At 44.0% G+C, this 13,339-nt stretch overlaps 2 protein-coding genes across 2 annotated transcripts in view; both read right to left on the bottom strand.

Moving 5' to 3' along the window:
* The window catches only part of DNAH9 (dynein axonemal heavy chain 9), a 266,848-nt gene that overhangs the window by 60,968 nt on the left and 192,541 nt on the right, over window positions 1-13,339 (bottom strand). Inside the window, 1 exon segment of the mRNA XM_032498821.1 lies at window positions 6,215-6,640. Coding sequence (XP_032354712.1) covers window positions 6,215-6,640 — 426 coding nt within the window.
* On the bottom strand, window positions 114-484 carry LOC102511374 (60S ribosomal protein L35a-like). The gene has a single exon (XM_032498820.1). The coding sequence runs from the start codon at window positions 482-484 to the stop codon at window positions 155-157; it is 330 nt and encodes a 109-aa protein (XP_032354711.1). The 3' UTR covers window positions 114-154.

Here is a 13,339-nt window from a genome sequence, read left to right as displayed (position 1 = left end):
ACACAAGGTCTGTCGGTAATTCTAGCCCAAGTCACTTCCAGTACTTCTGAAATAGGGTTCATGTGCAGGTGGTTTTTTTTTTGTTTTTTTTTTTTTTTTTTTTTTTTTTTTAGCAAGAGAACAAATCCACACTTTTATTTACTTTTCAATAAATTTAAATCCTTGAGGGGTACAGCATCACATGGATTCTGTGTCCAATGGCCTTAGCAGGAAGATTGCTTTGGAACTCGGCACAAACTACGCTGCTGTTTCCACGAACGTGAGTTACCTTTCCCCAGATTACTCTGGTTTTGTTCTGTTTTCCACTGGGAGTTACTGTGTTGGTCTTTGCTTTGGAAACACAAGCACGACTCTTGCCTAGATAGAATTCAGTTTCATCCTGAGCATAAACACTTTCAATTTTAAGACCTGTGTACTCCCTCTGGATCTGGAGACCCTGCTTATAACCAGCAAAAATGGCCTTGGACCACAGCCTTCCAGACATTTATCGTTTTAGAAGTCCTGTTCCCAGCAGCCCTCCACAGGCTCCAAGATTGCTAAGAGAGCCATGGAGGTGATTTTTAAGGAAGGCTCCAACTGTGGGGAGCCATGAGGGACCGGGGAAGGCAAGTCAGGGGCGTTCTCACACAGAAGCCAGTGCAATTCCAGAGGGTCCTCCCCCAAGTGAAAGAACTGAGTTTTCTTTTTCAGCTCCTTGGTCACTGGTTCAGTGGTCACTGGTCACTTCCCAAGACTAGTCCATCAAAAGGGTTGATGGCCAAGGAGGGAAACGCTTAAATTCTGTCTCTCCCTGTACTGGGTACCAGAAGCCTGACAAAAAAGGACAAGTGCTGCTGTTAGAAGCAAGAGCTCACCGATGCCTGGGGAGGCCTGAAAACGGCCAGAAGGGTCCTGGGGTTGCTGCTGCAGCCGGTCTGTGGGTTGGGGTCGGGCTGTCTGCAACTGGGTCCTCCCCTTGCCTTAAGGTCCTAGGAGGGCAAGAAAACTTCTCCTTGACCTCATCTGTTCTCTTCAATTATCCCAAAGTACAGGAACTTTTTTTTAAAGACCTGTTTTTTCTAAATTTATTAAGCACACAACTTTCGCTGCCCCTACAACCCACATTTGCACAGAGACACGTGGATATGCAGTAGACGCCTCCAGGCGTGTCTCGTGTCTGTGCGATAATGGGCTCCAGGCTGCCTTGTCAGTCACTACCAGGTCACAGGAGGGGCTGAGCTGCTACCGCCAGGCAGCGTACAGGGCAGGCGGTGAGCCGCCCTGTGAACAATGGCAGGCTGGCCACGCTCATCTACCTCCTCTTCTTCAGAGACTTCTCTAAAATGATTATGAAGCAATTCAAAGAGTCATGACACCAAGGAACAGTTGAGGGCCCCTCAGCTGTGAGGGATTCCCACAGACTGATGGAAGACCACATGGACAGGGCAGCAGAGACTGCCAGAGCGGTGCAGAGGATGCTGCAGCTTAGAGCTGGCCTCCGTTCACCAAGCGGGGAGCTGATCAGCTCTGCAGAGCCCCGCACACGCTGGTGACTGGAAACGTCAGTGCAACGGGGGGGATGCTGAAGATGACAGGGATGCCTGGAAGCCTGCTGACCCCTGCCCCACGTGTCCACCCCCATGCCCGGTGTGCAACGCCCCAGGCCTCGGTGTCACCAGCAGGAAAGTCGACGGTGGCAGAGAAAGAACACCGGCACTTAGGATGCATGCACCAAAACTCATCTGATCTAGGAAGCAGATTCTTCCAGTCAGCCAGGTTGCCCTTGCCTGCAGAGCTGTAAGCAGCTTTTGATCACTACTCTCGTAAACATGAAAGGACAAGATGGCATTTGATGAAAGCTGAGATTAAAGGTGAACGAGAGGGAGGAAAGTGACCTGGGAAAAAGAGAACTTCAGTTACAACAAGGGCAGCTGAGCAGGAAGCCCTTCATAATTAGTTTCTCAGGGAGATTCAAGATGTTTCATCCATAAAACAAGAAGAGGAGCCTAGGAAAAGGAACACAGAACAAAACCGACTTGTGGAAGTAATCACTATTGATAATGTGAAAAGTAATGCTTCAAGGGAAGGGTTAAAAGATGAATCTGAGGGACTCTGACAGTGTAAGAAAACATACAGTGACAAAAAGAGGGAGGGAAATAGAGGACCCACCAGAAGGTCCAGTATCCAACCAGTATGCATTCCAGAAAAGAAGAGTGAAAAGGAGGCAGAAGGGAGATACAAAATCATCTTCTGGAACCGAAGGAAATCAGCCTCTACATGCCAAGCACAATGAATAAAGAAAGAGCGGCCGTTAAGCACATCCATGTAAAGTTTCAGACACCAAGAATAAGGAAAATGTGGTAAGAGTTCCAGGAAGTCAGAAGCACAGTGCACCAACAAAGGAATGGGACCCAAAGGAATGGGACCCAAAGGAATGGGACCCATAAAGTAGTGTTCTGAGGGGAAAAAATTAGCACCAGAATTTAATACTCAGCAAAATTGTCGATTCAGTTCAAAAATAAAAAGATATTTCCAGGATGGAACATTAGAAAATTTACCTCTTACAATAACATTTCTGAGAAAGTTACTTAAGAATGAGCTGTTGCAAAACAAGAGACGAAATCAAGAAAGAAGGCATGGGATCTAGATATCACTGGAAAGAACCCAAGGAAGCAGAGAATGTGATTACTCCCTGACACTGATTGGAGCTTTGAGCTGGGGACATGAGAGAATGAGCAAAGGGGACTCAGTAGAACACTGGACTAGACGGAGTGTTTAAAAAATTGAGGCCAGGCAAAAGGAATTAATCAAAGAGAGAGGGGAGAGAGGAAGAAAGTAAAAACTTCAGAGGGGGAAAAGTTTGTATAAACAAAGGAAATGTAACTGTACTCAGATCTACTATGAACAATATAGGCAGGTTCATAGACTATAGATGGAATTTACTGATTTTTCAACTTTTTGAATCAGTCAGTGGACAGAGCATGGGATAATTAATGTTGGTTACAGAACAGAATGTAGATATTTTCAGTCTTGGTGATGCAAAAGCAAAAGTAACGGTAATAATGAGAACAGAAGTCGGAGGTAGGAGGGAGGGGGAAGAGCTGAAGGAAAGGGTAATGGTTTCGTCTTGAAAACCGAGGGCTCCAAGGAAGCGGTGTCTATGTGATGGAGCACGAAATGAAGGTGACATCAGCTAAACACAGTTGCTGTTACGATGCCAGGAAGACACGGGGATAAGAATCTTAGAGCCTCATCCGGCAGAAAGTCGACTGCCTGAATACGATACAACCAGAATAAGGATGCCAGCACAGCACACAGACAGGGGATGGAAATTCCAATGAGCAGAGGTCAGGAAGACAATGTGAACTAGTCAGATGAGTCTAATGTTAAAAAAAAAAAAAAAATAGGAGCTGGTGGGGACTATGAAAAAAATGCCTGCTTGAGTGGGAAGCCACTACTTAACTCCAGGGTCAGTTAGTGATATTCAGGAATCTTTTGATTATTAAGAGACTGGTGGCAGGGAGGGTGTAGCTCAAGTGGTAGGGCACAAGCTTAGCATGCATGGAGTCCTGGGTTCAATCCCCAGTACCTCCTCTAAAAATAAATAAATTAACCTACCCTCCACCAAAAAAGAAAGAAAGAAAGGGAAAAAAAGACTGGCCAGAAATCAGATTTTTTTGTTTCAAATATTGGCAATTAATGGAATCATTTTCGAACACTATGTGCAGGCTAAATACAGCACACGTCAGCCACTGGGTAGCAAGCTCTGAGTGGCATCAACGATCAGTTGATTCACACAAAAAAGGAAAAGGGCAGGAGACTGTTGTTTCTCATTCCAAGCTCTTCTCTCTGATCTGATATTTGACTTACGTGTGAGCAAACACTCAATGCAAATACCTTGCTTGTTTGTATTACTATTATTTTTATAAGTTATAATAATCATATGCATTTATGATAGAAAAAAGAGAAAATACAGACAAATAATCAAAAACCATCCAGAATCTACCACCCAGAGATCACCACCACTATTTATACTTGTATATATTTTAATTATATATATATATATATATAAAATCAAATTGAAATTACCTTGTATAATCTGTTTTGAAAGATGCTTTTTTCCCCTTTATGGATCTTGAATATAGAATTATTTGGTTGGAATTATCCTAAAATCCTAAAAATAAAGCTTGGGGGGTTTGCCACTGAAGGAGGCCGGCAATGACCTCAGGGACACAGAGGGAGGCACTTTCCTGGCCTGGGTGGGCCTCCAATTTGGGATAGGTGTTGGCCTGTCCCTTCTGTTCATACTGGGCAAGTGTCTGCACTCTTGGGATATCGACAGACATGAGGATATAAGCAAAGGATGGAGAGGAGGTTGTTAAGAGTGAGAATGAATTTTTTTCAAAAAATATTTTGGCAGAAAAGAAGTGCTTTCTTAAGGTAGCCAAGTATTTTTAAAATATTCTGCTTGCTTTCACAGGTTGAGTGGGCCCATCGCGTGCATGTTGGCTACTGAAAAGGTATAAACATTTTGAAAACACTGCCTTTGCACCAAATGTTCCTTTGGTTAAAATAACTTGAGTAAGACTTCTTTGAAAATGCAGTTCCTGTAACACTTTTCTGGGGGAGACTGAAGAACATGAAAATTATCAGAGATCTTTCTCTCCACCAACAGTCAAGGGGGTGTTACAGTGTTTTGCCCTTGGTGTTCTTTCAAGAGGGCCACTGTGGGGGTGATTATCACATTTTCAGTAAACCAGCCCATGAACATCTGGATTTATAAAGCAAACATATGGAGAGACTAGTTGCTTTGCCAAAGCATCTCTTCTTTATAGAGAGACTGGTTGCAAGGATCTCTGAACTAGAGCCTTCAGCCATAGAATTTAATCTATCAGTAAACCCACGAGACATGCCGCATGTCTGCAGTCCTCCTTTTCACAACCTGTAAAGCCCCTTTTTAGCGTCAGGAGAAATTTGCAGCGAGAATCCTATTGGCCTGGAAGGCACGTGTAGAAATGAAAGATCCAGGGACTGTTTTGGACTGAACTTGATGACAGCAGTGACTGATTACCGGGGCTTGTGCATGCACGCGAGGCACGTGCAGGAGGCGGGGTGGAGGAACGCTCGGCATCCATGGCCGAGAGACTCCTGCGTCCCCACAGCTGGGCTCTGGGCTTGTGCTTCCGTGCCTTCTCTCCTTTCGTCCTCACAGCAGACTCAGGAAGCAGGGATGATTACTGTGTCCGTTTAACTACAGGAAACTGAAATTTGGGCACTTTAAAGGCCTTTCTAAAGGTCCCCCACAGTGGACTGGTAGGTCTGCTGATGGAATTTCAGCTGCTATGCTGTCCTGCAGGGTTCTGATTTCTACCTCTCACTTTGGTAACATCCATTTTAATGGCAAAGATGAAGTTCAAGGGTAAATCTCTCCCAAACAGGTGTGAATCCAAGATCACCTCCATCCCCCAATCCTGGATGAGGGACACATCGAAATATCGACAAACAGGAGGGAGGGTGTAGCTCAGCAGTAGAGCACGTGCTTAGCACGCACAAGGTCCTGTGTTCAATCCCCAGTACCTCCATTAAAAAAATTAATAAGTAAACCTAATTACTCCCCCCACCAAAATATCAACAAAGAGGTTAGTAATTTTATATTTATGGCCAAGGGACCACCCCGCAAACTACAATATGCTATGTGCTTTTTTAAAAGCTTCTATAAAATGATGCAGGTAGCATCAAACACGCACAGCAGGCCCAGATGTCCACACCACTAAGAGTGAGAGGGGCGGACAGCTGGCCAGCATGGAAGGTAATGGTGCACAAGGTGAGGAAATGTGACCAAAACCTACATTTCAAAGAGGAAAAAGAATCTCCAGCTTTTGACCTTTTGTTCTTAACTATCAGATGTGCAAAAAATACTGAATGCATTTGTGGCTAATATGATATCCACTGGTTCAGTGGATAACACTGTTCATCTATTATCTGTATCCATCTGTCATCTCTTCTTTCCTTGGAGGAAAAGGAGGAAATCCTTCAGGACCAAAGCGTAAGCCCATGGTCCAGTGGATCTGTCTTGTTTGGATGATACAGTAGTTTAGAAAGACATTTATGAAGTTTCCTCTGTTGAAAAGTCAGGGGAGTTTGCGAAAGAATTTGGTTTTCTTTAAAAATCAGGCCCCTGGGCCCTGGGGCCTGGTGGAGAGTGTGGTCTGTCTCAGGATTGGGGGTCACTCACCGCGATCTTGGCTCTCACGGCAGCCAGCCTCTCCTGGGCAGCAGCGAGGTCCGAGGTGGCCTTGCTCAGTGCCTGGCGCTTGGGCTCCACGTCACAGAACACCTCGTAGAACCTCACAATGTTTATGACCCAAGAGCAGAGGCCTGCGGCTGCAGACGACTTGGTGGCCACGAACTCGGGATTGAACTCGGGGTCCTGCAGGTACGGCCTGATGGCCTTGAGGGAGTTCTCGTGAATGTTCTCCTTGTCAAAGTGGACGAGGGAGTCCAGGAAGCTGTCCACTTTGGCCATGGTGACCTTGGCGGCCTTCCAGCTGCGGTCCTTGGGCACCTTGCCCCCAGGGGCCACAAGCGCCATCACCGCCGCAGTGACGTTGCTGACAGCCGGGGGCGGGGAACCAAAGGACTTCAGCTCCGTCAGGTTGGTCTGGAAGAGAGAGGCAGGTCGTTAGATGAAAACGGATGGGCCCTCTCTGTCCTCTGCCACCATGGCACTGGGCTCTGGGTGATGGACCTGAGAGGGCCCTGGGAAGCCTGCAGCAGCCCTCGGAATTCTAAATCTCATGGCTCATGGAAAGGGAGCCAAGGCGACTCCCCAGTGGCTCCAGAGTCCCCTGAATGGTTAGCTGAGACTCAGCTGTGTTCTCTCCGCGCTTTGACTCGCAGCCCATCAGAAACACACAATTATTTCATGTGCAGCTGAAAAACATAAGGATGCCAACATACCCTGAAATATGCAGCATGCCATGAATAAAAGATAAGGTTATTATAAATTAATTTCCATCTTAGACTGAAGAGAATAGCACTATAACCCAACTAATTTTTTTTCTTTAATTAAACTGCTTTGTTCCATGAGCTTGTTCTAACTACACTTGACTGTCCTGATAGCAAAGTTGCATTTCCTGCCAAGAAATAATTCAGACAGAAAGCTGGGCACTGCCTGTGCAGTCACTGCCTCTGTCTAGACGTCAGTTTGTCCTTTGCTCCAAGTTTCACTTGTTCTGGAAAGATATGGCTGAAAGTGTTGACCTTGGCAAGTCCCTTCAAGTTTCCAGGCCTCAGTGTTTTCATCCGTAAGTTGGAAGCAATAAATCTGTAAGTGAAATTTTGTCAGAAATGCATATAACTTTGATTTAAGGTTTGTGGGGACTGTCAGTGAGAAATTGATGACCTCAAAAGCACTTATTTTGACGGCTTATTTTGTAAGCGGGGGGAAGATCTTGATTTCAAAGATGAGATTCTTGTGCCAAATTAATTTGGGGGTGCATATGGGCCTGGAAATCAACACGCAAGGGGGATTATTTCTAGCACCTAATGGAAGCACCTAGGAAGATTCTCTGTTTTTCCTTACAACTGTTTTCACTTTTGGTCATGACAACTTTGTCAGGCACAGGGCCGAAGGCAGCACCGGTGTGGGAGGTGTGCTTGCATACCTGTCGAAGCAGCCTCTCCCGGGCAGAAGAGGACACAGTGAAAAAATACGATCAGAAACCAAAACCCCACAATTTTAAAACAGTTTAAGTTAAGCATGTACGATGTACTGAATTAAGAAAATACAAAATGTATAAAGATGAAATTGAATTCTATAACCCAGATACATCACTGTTAATATTTCAATGTAATTCCTCCCAGTTTTTTTAATATTCATATATACCTATAAATTAATCACACCTCTTCTGGTTTTAGAGACAGAAAACCCAGCTGAAGGACAAAGGGGAATTTTCTCGCTCACATATCTGGGGAGGATGGGCTGGTTGCCGTTTGTAAGGACCAGGGGAACTGCGTTTTGGATGTCAGCAGGAGTCTCCAGACCTTCTCTTGTTTCTGCTTCTCCCTGTGCACGAGTTCCTTTTTTGCAAGCCAGTTTCTTCGTGTTGCAAGCCACACAACTTACCTCTCTGACCTCAACCTGGGCCGCTTTCTCAGCTGCCCGCTAAGCTCTGCCACGGGCAACTCCTCCTAGCGTACTAACTGCCAAGCTCATTCCCACCTCAGGACCTCTGCCTGGAACAATTCTTCTAAGATATTTGCGTGGCTGAGCCCTTCCCATCCATCAAGATCTCCATTCAAGAGCCCCACCTCTCAGACAGACTCTCCGGCCAACCTCCCTTTCCTAGTCATTTCCTACACGGGCTCATTCCTGCTCGTCCTCACAGAGCTCGGGGCAATCGGAAATGATGACCACTTTTTCCTTCTGGAATTACAGTGTTCCGTCTGGGACCAGGGACCTCACCTCTTTGGTTAACCACGGCAGTCCCAGTGCCTAGAACAGTAACTGGCACACACTAGGTGCTCATCAACAAGTGTGTTGAACGACTGAATGAGATGAACGGTGCCGGGAGCTCCAGGCTCACATCCATCACTTTGCAATCAGGAAGGAAGAAGATTTTTTTTTTCTCCACTGTAAGTCAAAGTAAAAAAGTCCTGGGAAAAGATCTTGTTCAGTTAGGTGAGGCTCCTGGAGCCCATCCCCATGGGGCAGGTGAGGTGGCACTGCCAATAGGCGCACAGGATGGAACAGACATTCCTCAGAAGAAGGCAGACGCGGTTCTGAGCCAGCCAGCACCAGGCAGGCTCCGCTTCCTGCCTCGAGACTCTTGTTCTAGCTGCTACCTTGGCTTTGACTGCTCTTCCCAGGCGTCTGACTGATGAATTTGCTCTTCTCCAAGTTTGTACTCAAATTTCTCCTTCTCAAGGAGGTTCACACTTTCTTTCATGCTGCAACCTCCTGCCTCCTCCACCCTCCTCCCCAGCGGCCCCGGCCCCAGAGCTCCCCCTGAATCTGCTCTATGGTTTTCTTTTCTCAGCAGCATCTGTCATGTTCTGACGCATTGTAAACATTGCTTTCTCGTGATGCTTCTTGTCTCTCACCGCTCAGCTGTGCTAGAAATTATCTTCATAGAGGCAGGGTCTTCGTTCGTGGATGCATCACGTGTACCCAGAGCAGCACCTGGCCCAAAGGGCAGTCGGGGAGTTTTTGCTGAGTGCATGAGTGTGTTTGCACAGTCATTCATTTGGCACATGGAAACAGAGCGGTAAATAAGAAACGGAAAGTCCTTTTGCTTATTTAGGTCAGGGAGGTGGGTAAAAAAAGAAGCCAACCTTTGATACACTGGAAACTGAGAGGTGCTTTGAGAAGAAAGAGGGCTAATGGAATAGTGGATTCTTGGGGAGCGATGACGCCACTGTCACTCGGGGGGAGCTCTGGGAAGGCCACTGGGACTGCATGCCATGCCAGCTGGGATGTAAGCGACAGGAAGGAGGCAGTGCTACAGAGGTCCGCAGGGGGCTGCTGCAGGCACGTGGACCTGCGAGCGCTCGGTCCGGCTGTGGAAGCAGCTTGGCCGCTGTGCAGGCGTGATGGCCAGGAGTGGCAGGGCGGAGAGGCAGGCCGGCCAGACTGCGAGGGGGCCCAGAGCCACTGGACAGTTTGATTTTCTTCTACTTTCAGCGGGAAGGCAGTGGAGGGGTGTGGGCAGGGGCTGCAATGACAGGGTTTGCTTTGAGAGGGAGTTGCCTGTGAGGAACCCCATGGCGGGGCAGGCCTGCACGTGGAGGATGAGTACGGGAGGCTGCGGCCGCTGGGCTAAGGCTTTTCCTGGTGTGACGGTGAGAAGGGGCTGGATTTGGGACATATTTCGGAGCTAGTACAAGCAGAACTTACTGATCATTTTAAAAAGAGGTCTGACGGAAAGTCACTGGTTATTCCTCTTCAACAGGATTTTTGGAGACAGTATACCATCAGAGGGATGAGGCATAAATCAAGTTTCAATGTTTGGAAACCTAGGTCATTTCCACAAATTTACCATATGGATAATGCTTTGCTGGGCATTCCATATAAATCTTTGTGAAAATCTTAGATAAGTTCTTTAGGATAACATTCCTAGAAGTGGATTTGTTAGGTCAAAGGATAAGAACGTTTTTAATGTTCTTTGTACACATTACCAGATTATTTTCCAGGAATTTCAATACTAGTCATCAGTGTTTGAGAGGATCTGTATACACTCTCATTCTTTTCAACATCTGGTAACACTATTACATTTTTTTTTCAATGTGAGGATTGAAAATGGTATCATAACATTGGCCATAATTTATTTAGCCAACTCCATATTGTTGGGCACTTAGGTTATTAAATTTTTAATAGCTGGCTAAATGATACGACCTTTTAATGATATTAGACATAAATAAGCCAAAAATCAAACTGGAGTTAAATTAGACTTACATTTAAATTATAAATTATTTGAGGAGTAGTGACATCCTTATAATATTAAATCTTCCCTGACCAAACTTGGTACACCTATCTGCCTATTCATATTTTATACTACTCAAAAAAGATACGTAGTTGTCATTACATAGTTTTAACACATTTATCTATGCTTATTTTTACTGTGTGTTTTGGTTGCTATTTTGAAAATAAATTTTCTAACTGGCTACTGCTGATATCAGGAAAGCTATTAAATTCTGTAATGGGCCCTTAACCCTTCCCTTTTATTTGTTTTATTATATTTTTATGACATCCATGAATAACAATACATTTGTCTAGTATTTTACAACATTTACATGATTACCATTTTTCATTTATTATTGCATTGGCTAGAAATTCTAGGACAATTGTTTTATAATAGTAGTGAAGTGGTCGTTACTGCGCTTTTTCTATGTTAATGGGAATTTCGCTAATGCTCTACCACTAGACAGGATGTTTTGTTCCTGGACTGGGATTGCTGTGTGTTAGTAAAATATCCAAATAGCCTTTTATTCCTACTTTAATAAGAGTTTTAATAGGAATGGATGCTGGGTTGTGTTAAGGGCCATTCTGACATCTCTCAGGATGACAACAGAGCTTTTCCCTTTGACCACGGTTGGGTATGTTCATAGGTGTAGGATTACATACGGAAAACTTACCAGTTGGTACATGTTACTGTTTGAATAAATTGCTGGATTTCATTTACTAGCATTTCATATGGATGTCTTATACCACTATTCATAAATTCGATTAATCTGAGGTTTTATTTTTCTGTGCTCTCTCTGTCACTTTTAGTATCAAGCTTATCACATAATAAAGGCCTCAAAAAGTCCTGTAGGAAAGAAATCTGTTAAACTCTGTAACCCTAGAATTCTCAAAATCATTCGATTATGAAATCTACTTTTTACATAACTTGTTAAAAGTCAAATAATAGGAGAAAATATTTACAACATATATACCAAGACATAATAGTGAAAATTTATTTTAAAAAACTGTAAATAAGAAAAAGGGAAATTATCTCATGAGAAAATGGACAAAGAATCTGAAAAAATAACAGACAAAAGAAGAATCTAAATATTTTAAAAAGTACCTAGTCTCATTAGAATCAAACTATTTAAAAAATTTTTTAATAAAAATTTTTTGTTTTCTTATTGAGAAAAATTACAATGGCAAGGATGTGGGGAAAGCAGTATGTAGAACTATAAGCAAGAACAGCTATTTTGGACAGAAACTGGGCATTATTTATTAAAAAAGAGCATATTGTTTACGTGAGTTTCCTATTGCTTCTGTAACAAGTTACCACAAACTCAGTGACTTAAAACACATTCATGTATTACCTCACAGTTCTGGAGGTCAGGATTCCTAAACTGAAGAAGTGGGCAGGGCTCCTCCTGAAGGCTGAAGGGAAGACCCTGTTCCTTCCGTTCCCAGATTACAGAGTTGGCTGATTCCCTGGCTCATGACCGCACATCACACTAGCTTTTCCACCCTCTCTGCTCCTGTCATCACTTCACTCTCTTCTTCCTTTGACCTCCTTGTCCCTCTTCTGTGGACCCTTGTGATGGCATTTAGCGGCCACCTGGATAACCCAGGATAAGCTCCCTATCGCAAGATCCTTAACATCACCCACCTACAAAGACACTTTCACCATATGCAGTAAAACACAGATCCCAGGGATCAGGACGTGACCAGCTTTGGGGGTGGAGGAGGCATTATTCAGCCTGCCATGTTGTTCTTCCAAATCACTGTATTTCTTACTTGGCTCAAAGAAATATTTGCATGTATACAGTGCAGATGTATGCACGAGGATATTTGTATTGGAAACAAAGAGAGAAACAAAATATACAACAATAGAAAAATAGCCAAATAAAGTGAAGTACAATGATCGCATGGAATACTACAAAGCACTAAATAAGGTTTCAAAGTACGTACTGGCATGAAACAGTCTTGTTTTGCGAGGAAAAGTAAGCTGCCGTAACCCAGTTGTACTTAAATGTGATAGATTTTACACTGTGCCTTTGCACAAATATAAATACACAGAAAAACTGCTGGACTAGGTACAGCTCCGATTATCCCAGGAGTCCTCTTTTGGAAGAGGACTGGGGCTGGAGTGCAAAGGAGGGCAACTTTATATTTTACCCTATACATTCTATGCGACTTGAATTAGTTTTACTGGTAAAAGTGCCATTGTATGTTATTTGTATAATAAAAAAAATAAGCTTACTCTACGAAATACATAGGAAATAAACAGAAAATGCCAAGTAACTTTGTAGGGAGAAAAAAAGAAGCCATGAAATTGCAAGCAAAACCATTCTTCAACTAAAGGCAGGAAAAATTATCCTGGATTTATTTCAGTTGAGCTATAAAAGTGAAATAAAACCTGCCAAAGCAGAGACTTAAAATGTGCAGAGACTCACTGCCACACTCTGATTTACAGGTATTCTTTATGTATTAACTAAAGATTTATTGTTAACTTTGAAAATGATGAGAAAATAGGGAAGTGGTCCTTAAATACCATAGTCCTGTGAATGTAGAAAAATTTGAGACAGCACTGGAACGAGGATGTAAACAAGGAGCCAACTGAGAGGCTACTGTAATAGTCCAATGAAGAGGTGATGGTGGCTGGGACCAGGGTGGTCACAGGAGAGACGGTACAAAGCACCTGAATTCTGGATATATTCTGAAGGTGGAATGGACACAATTTGCTAAGAGACTGGATGGGAGTGTGAGATAAAGAGCCCATTAATTCTTATTTGCCCCTTTCTGTGTAACACAGAAGAGAAAGTGAGGGGCCAAGAACTCCATGACTTGTGCCAGGCTACACAGCCGGTCAGAAGACAGCACGCATCACACTGTCCAGTACGACGTAGGCACTCGTGAAAA

This window comes from Camelus ferus, chromosome 16 (genome assembly GCF_009834535.1).
Source record: "Camelus ferus isolate YT-003-E chromosome 16, BCGSAC_Cfer_1.0, whole genome shotgun sequence".
Classification (NCBI taxonomy): domain Eukaryota; kingdom Metazoa; phylum Chordata; class Mammalia; order Artiodactyla; family Camelidae; genus Camelus; species Camelus ferus.
Note: the sequence above shows the minus strand (reverse complement) of the source record. Positions and strands in the feature narration are given on the sequence as shown.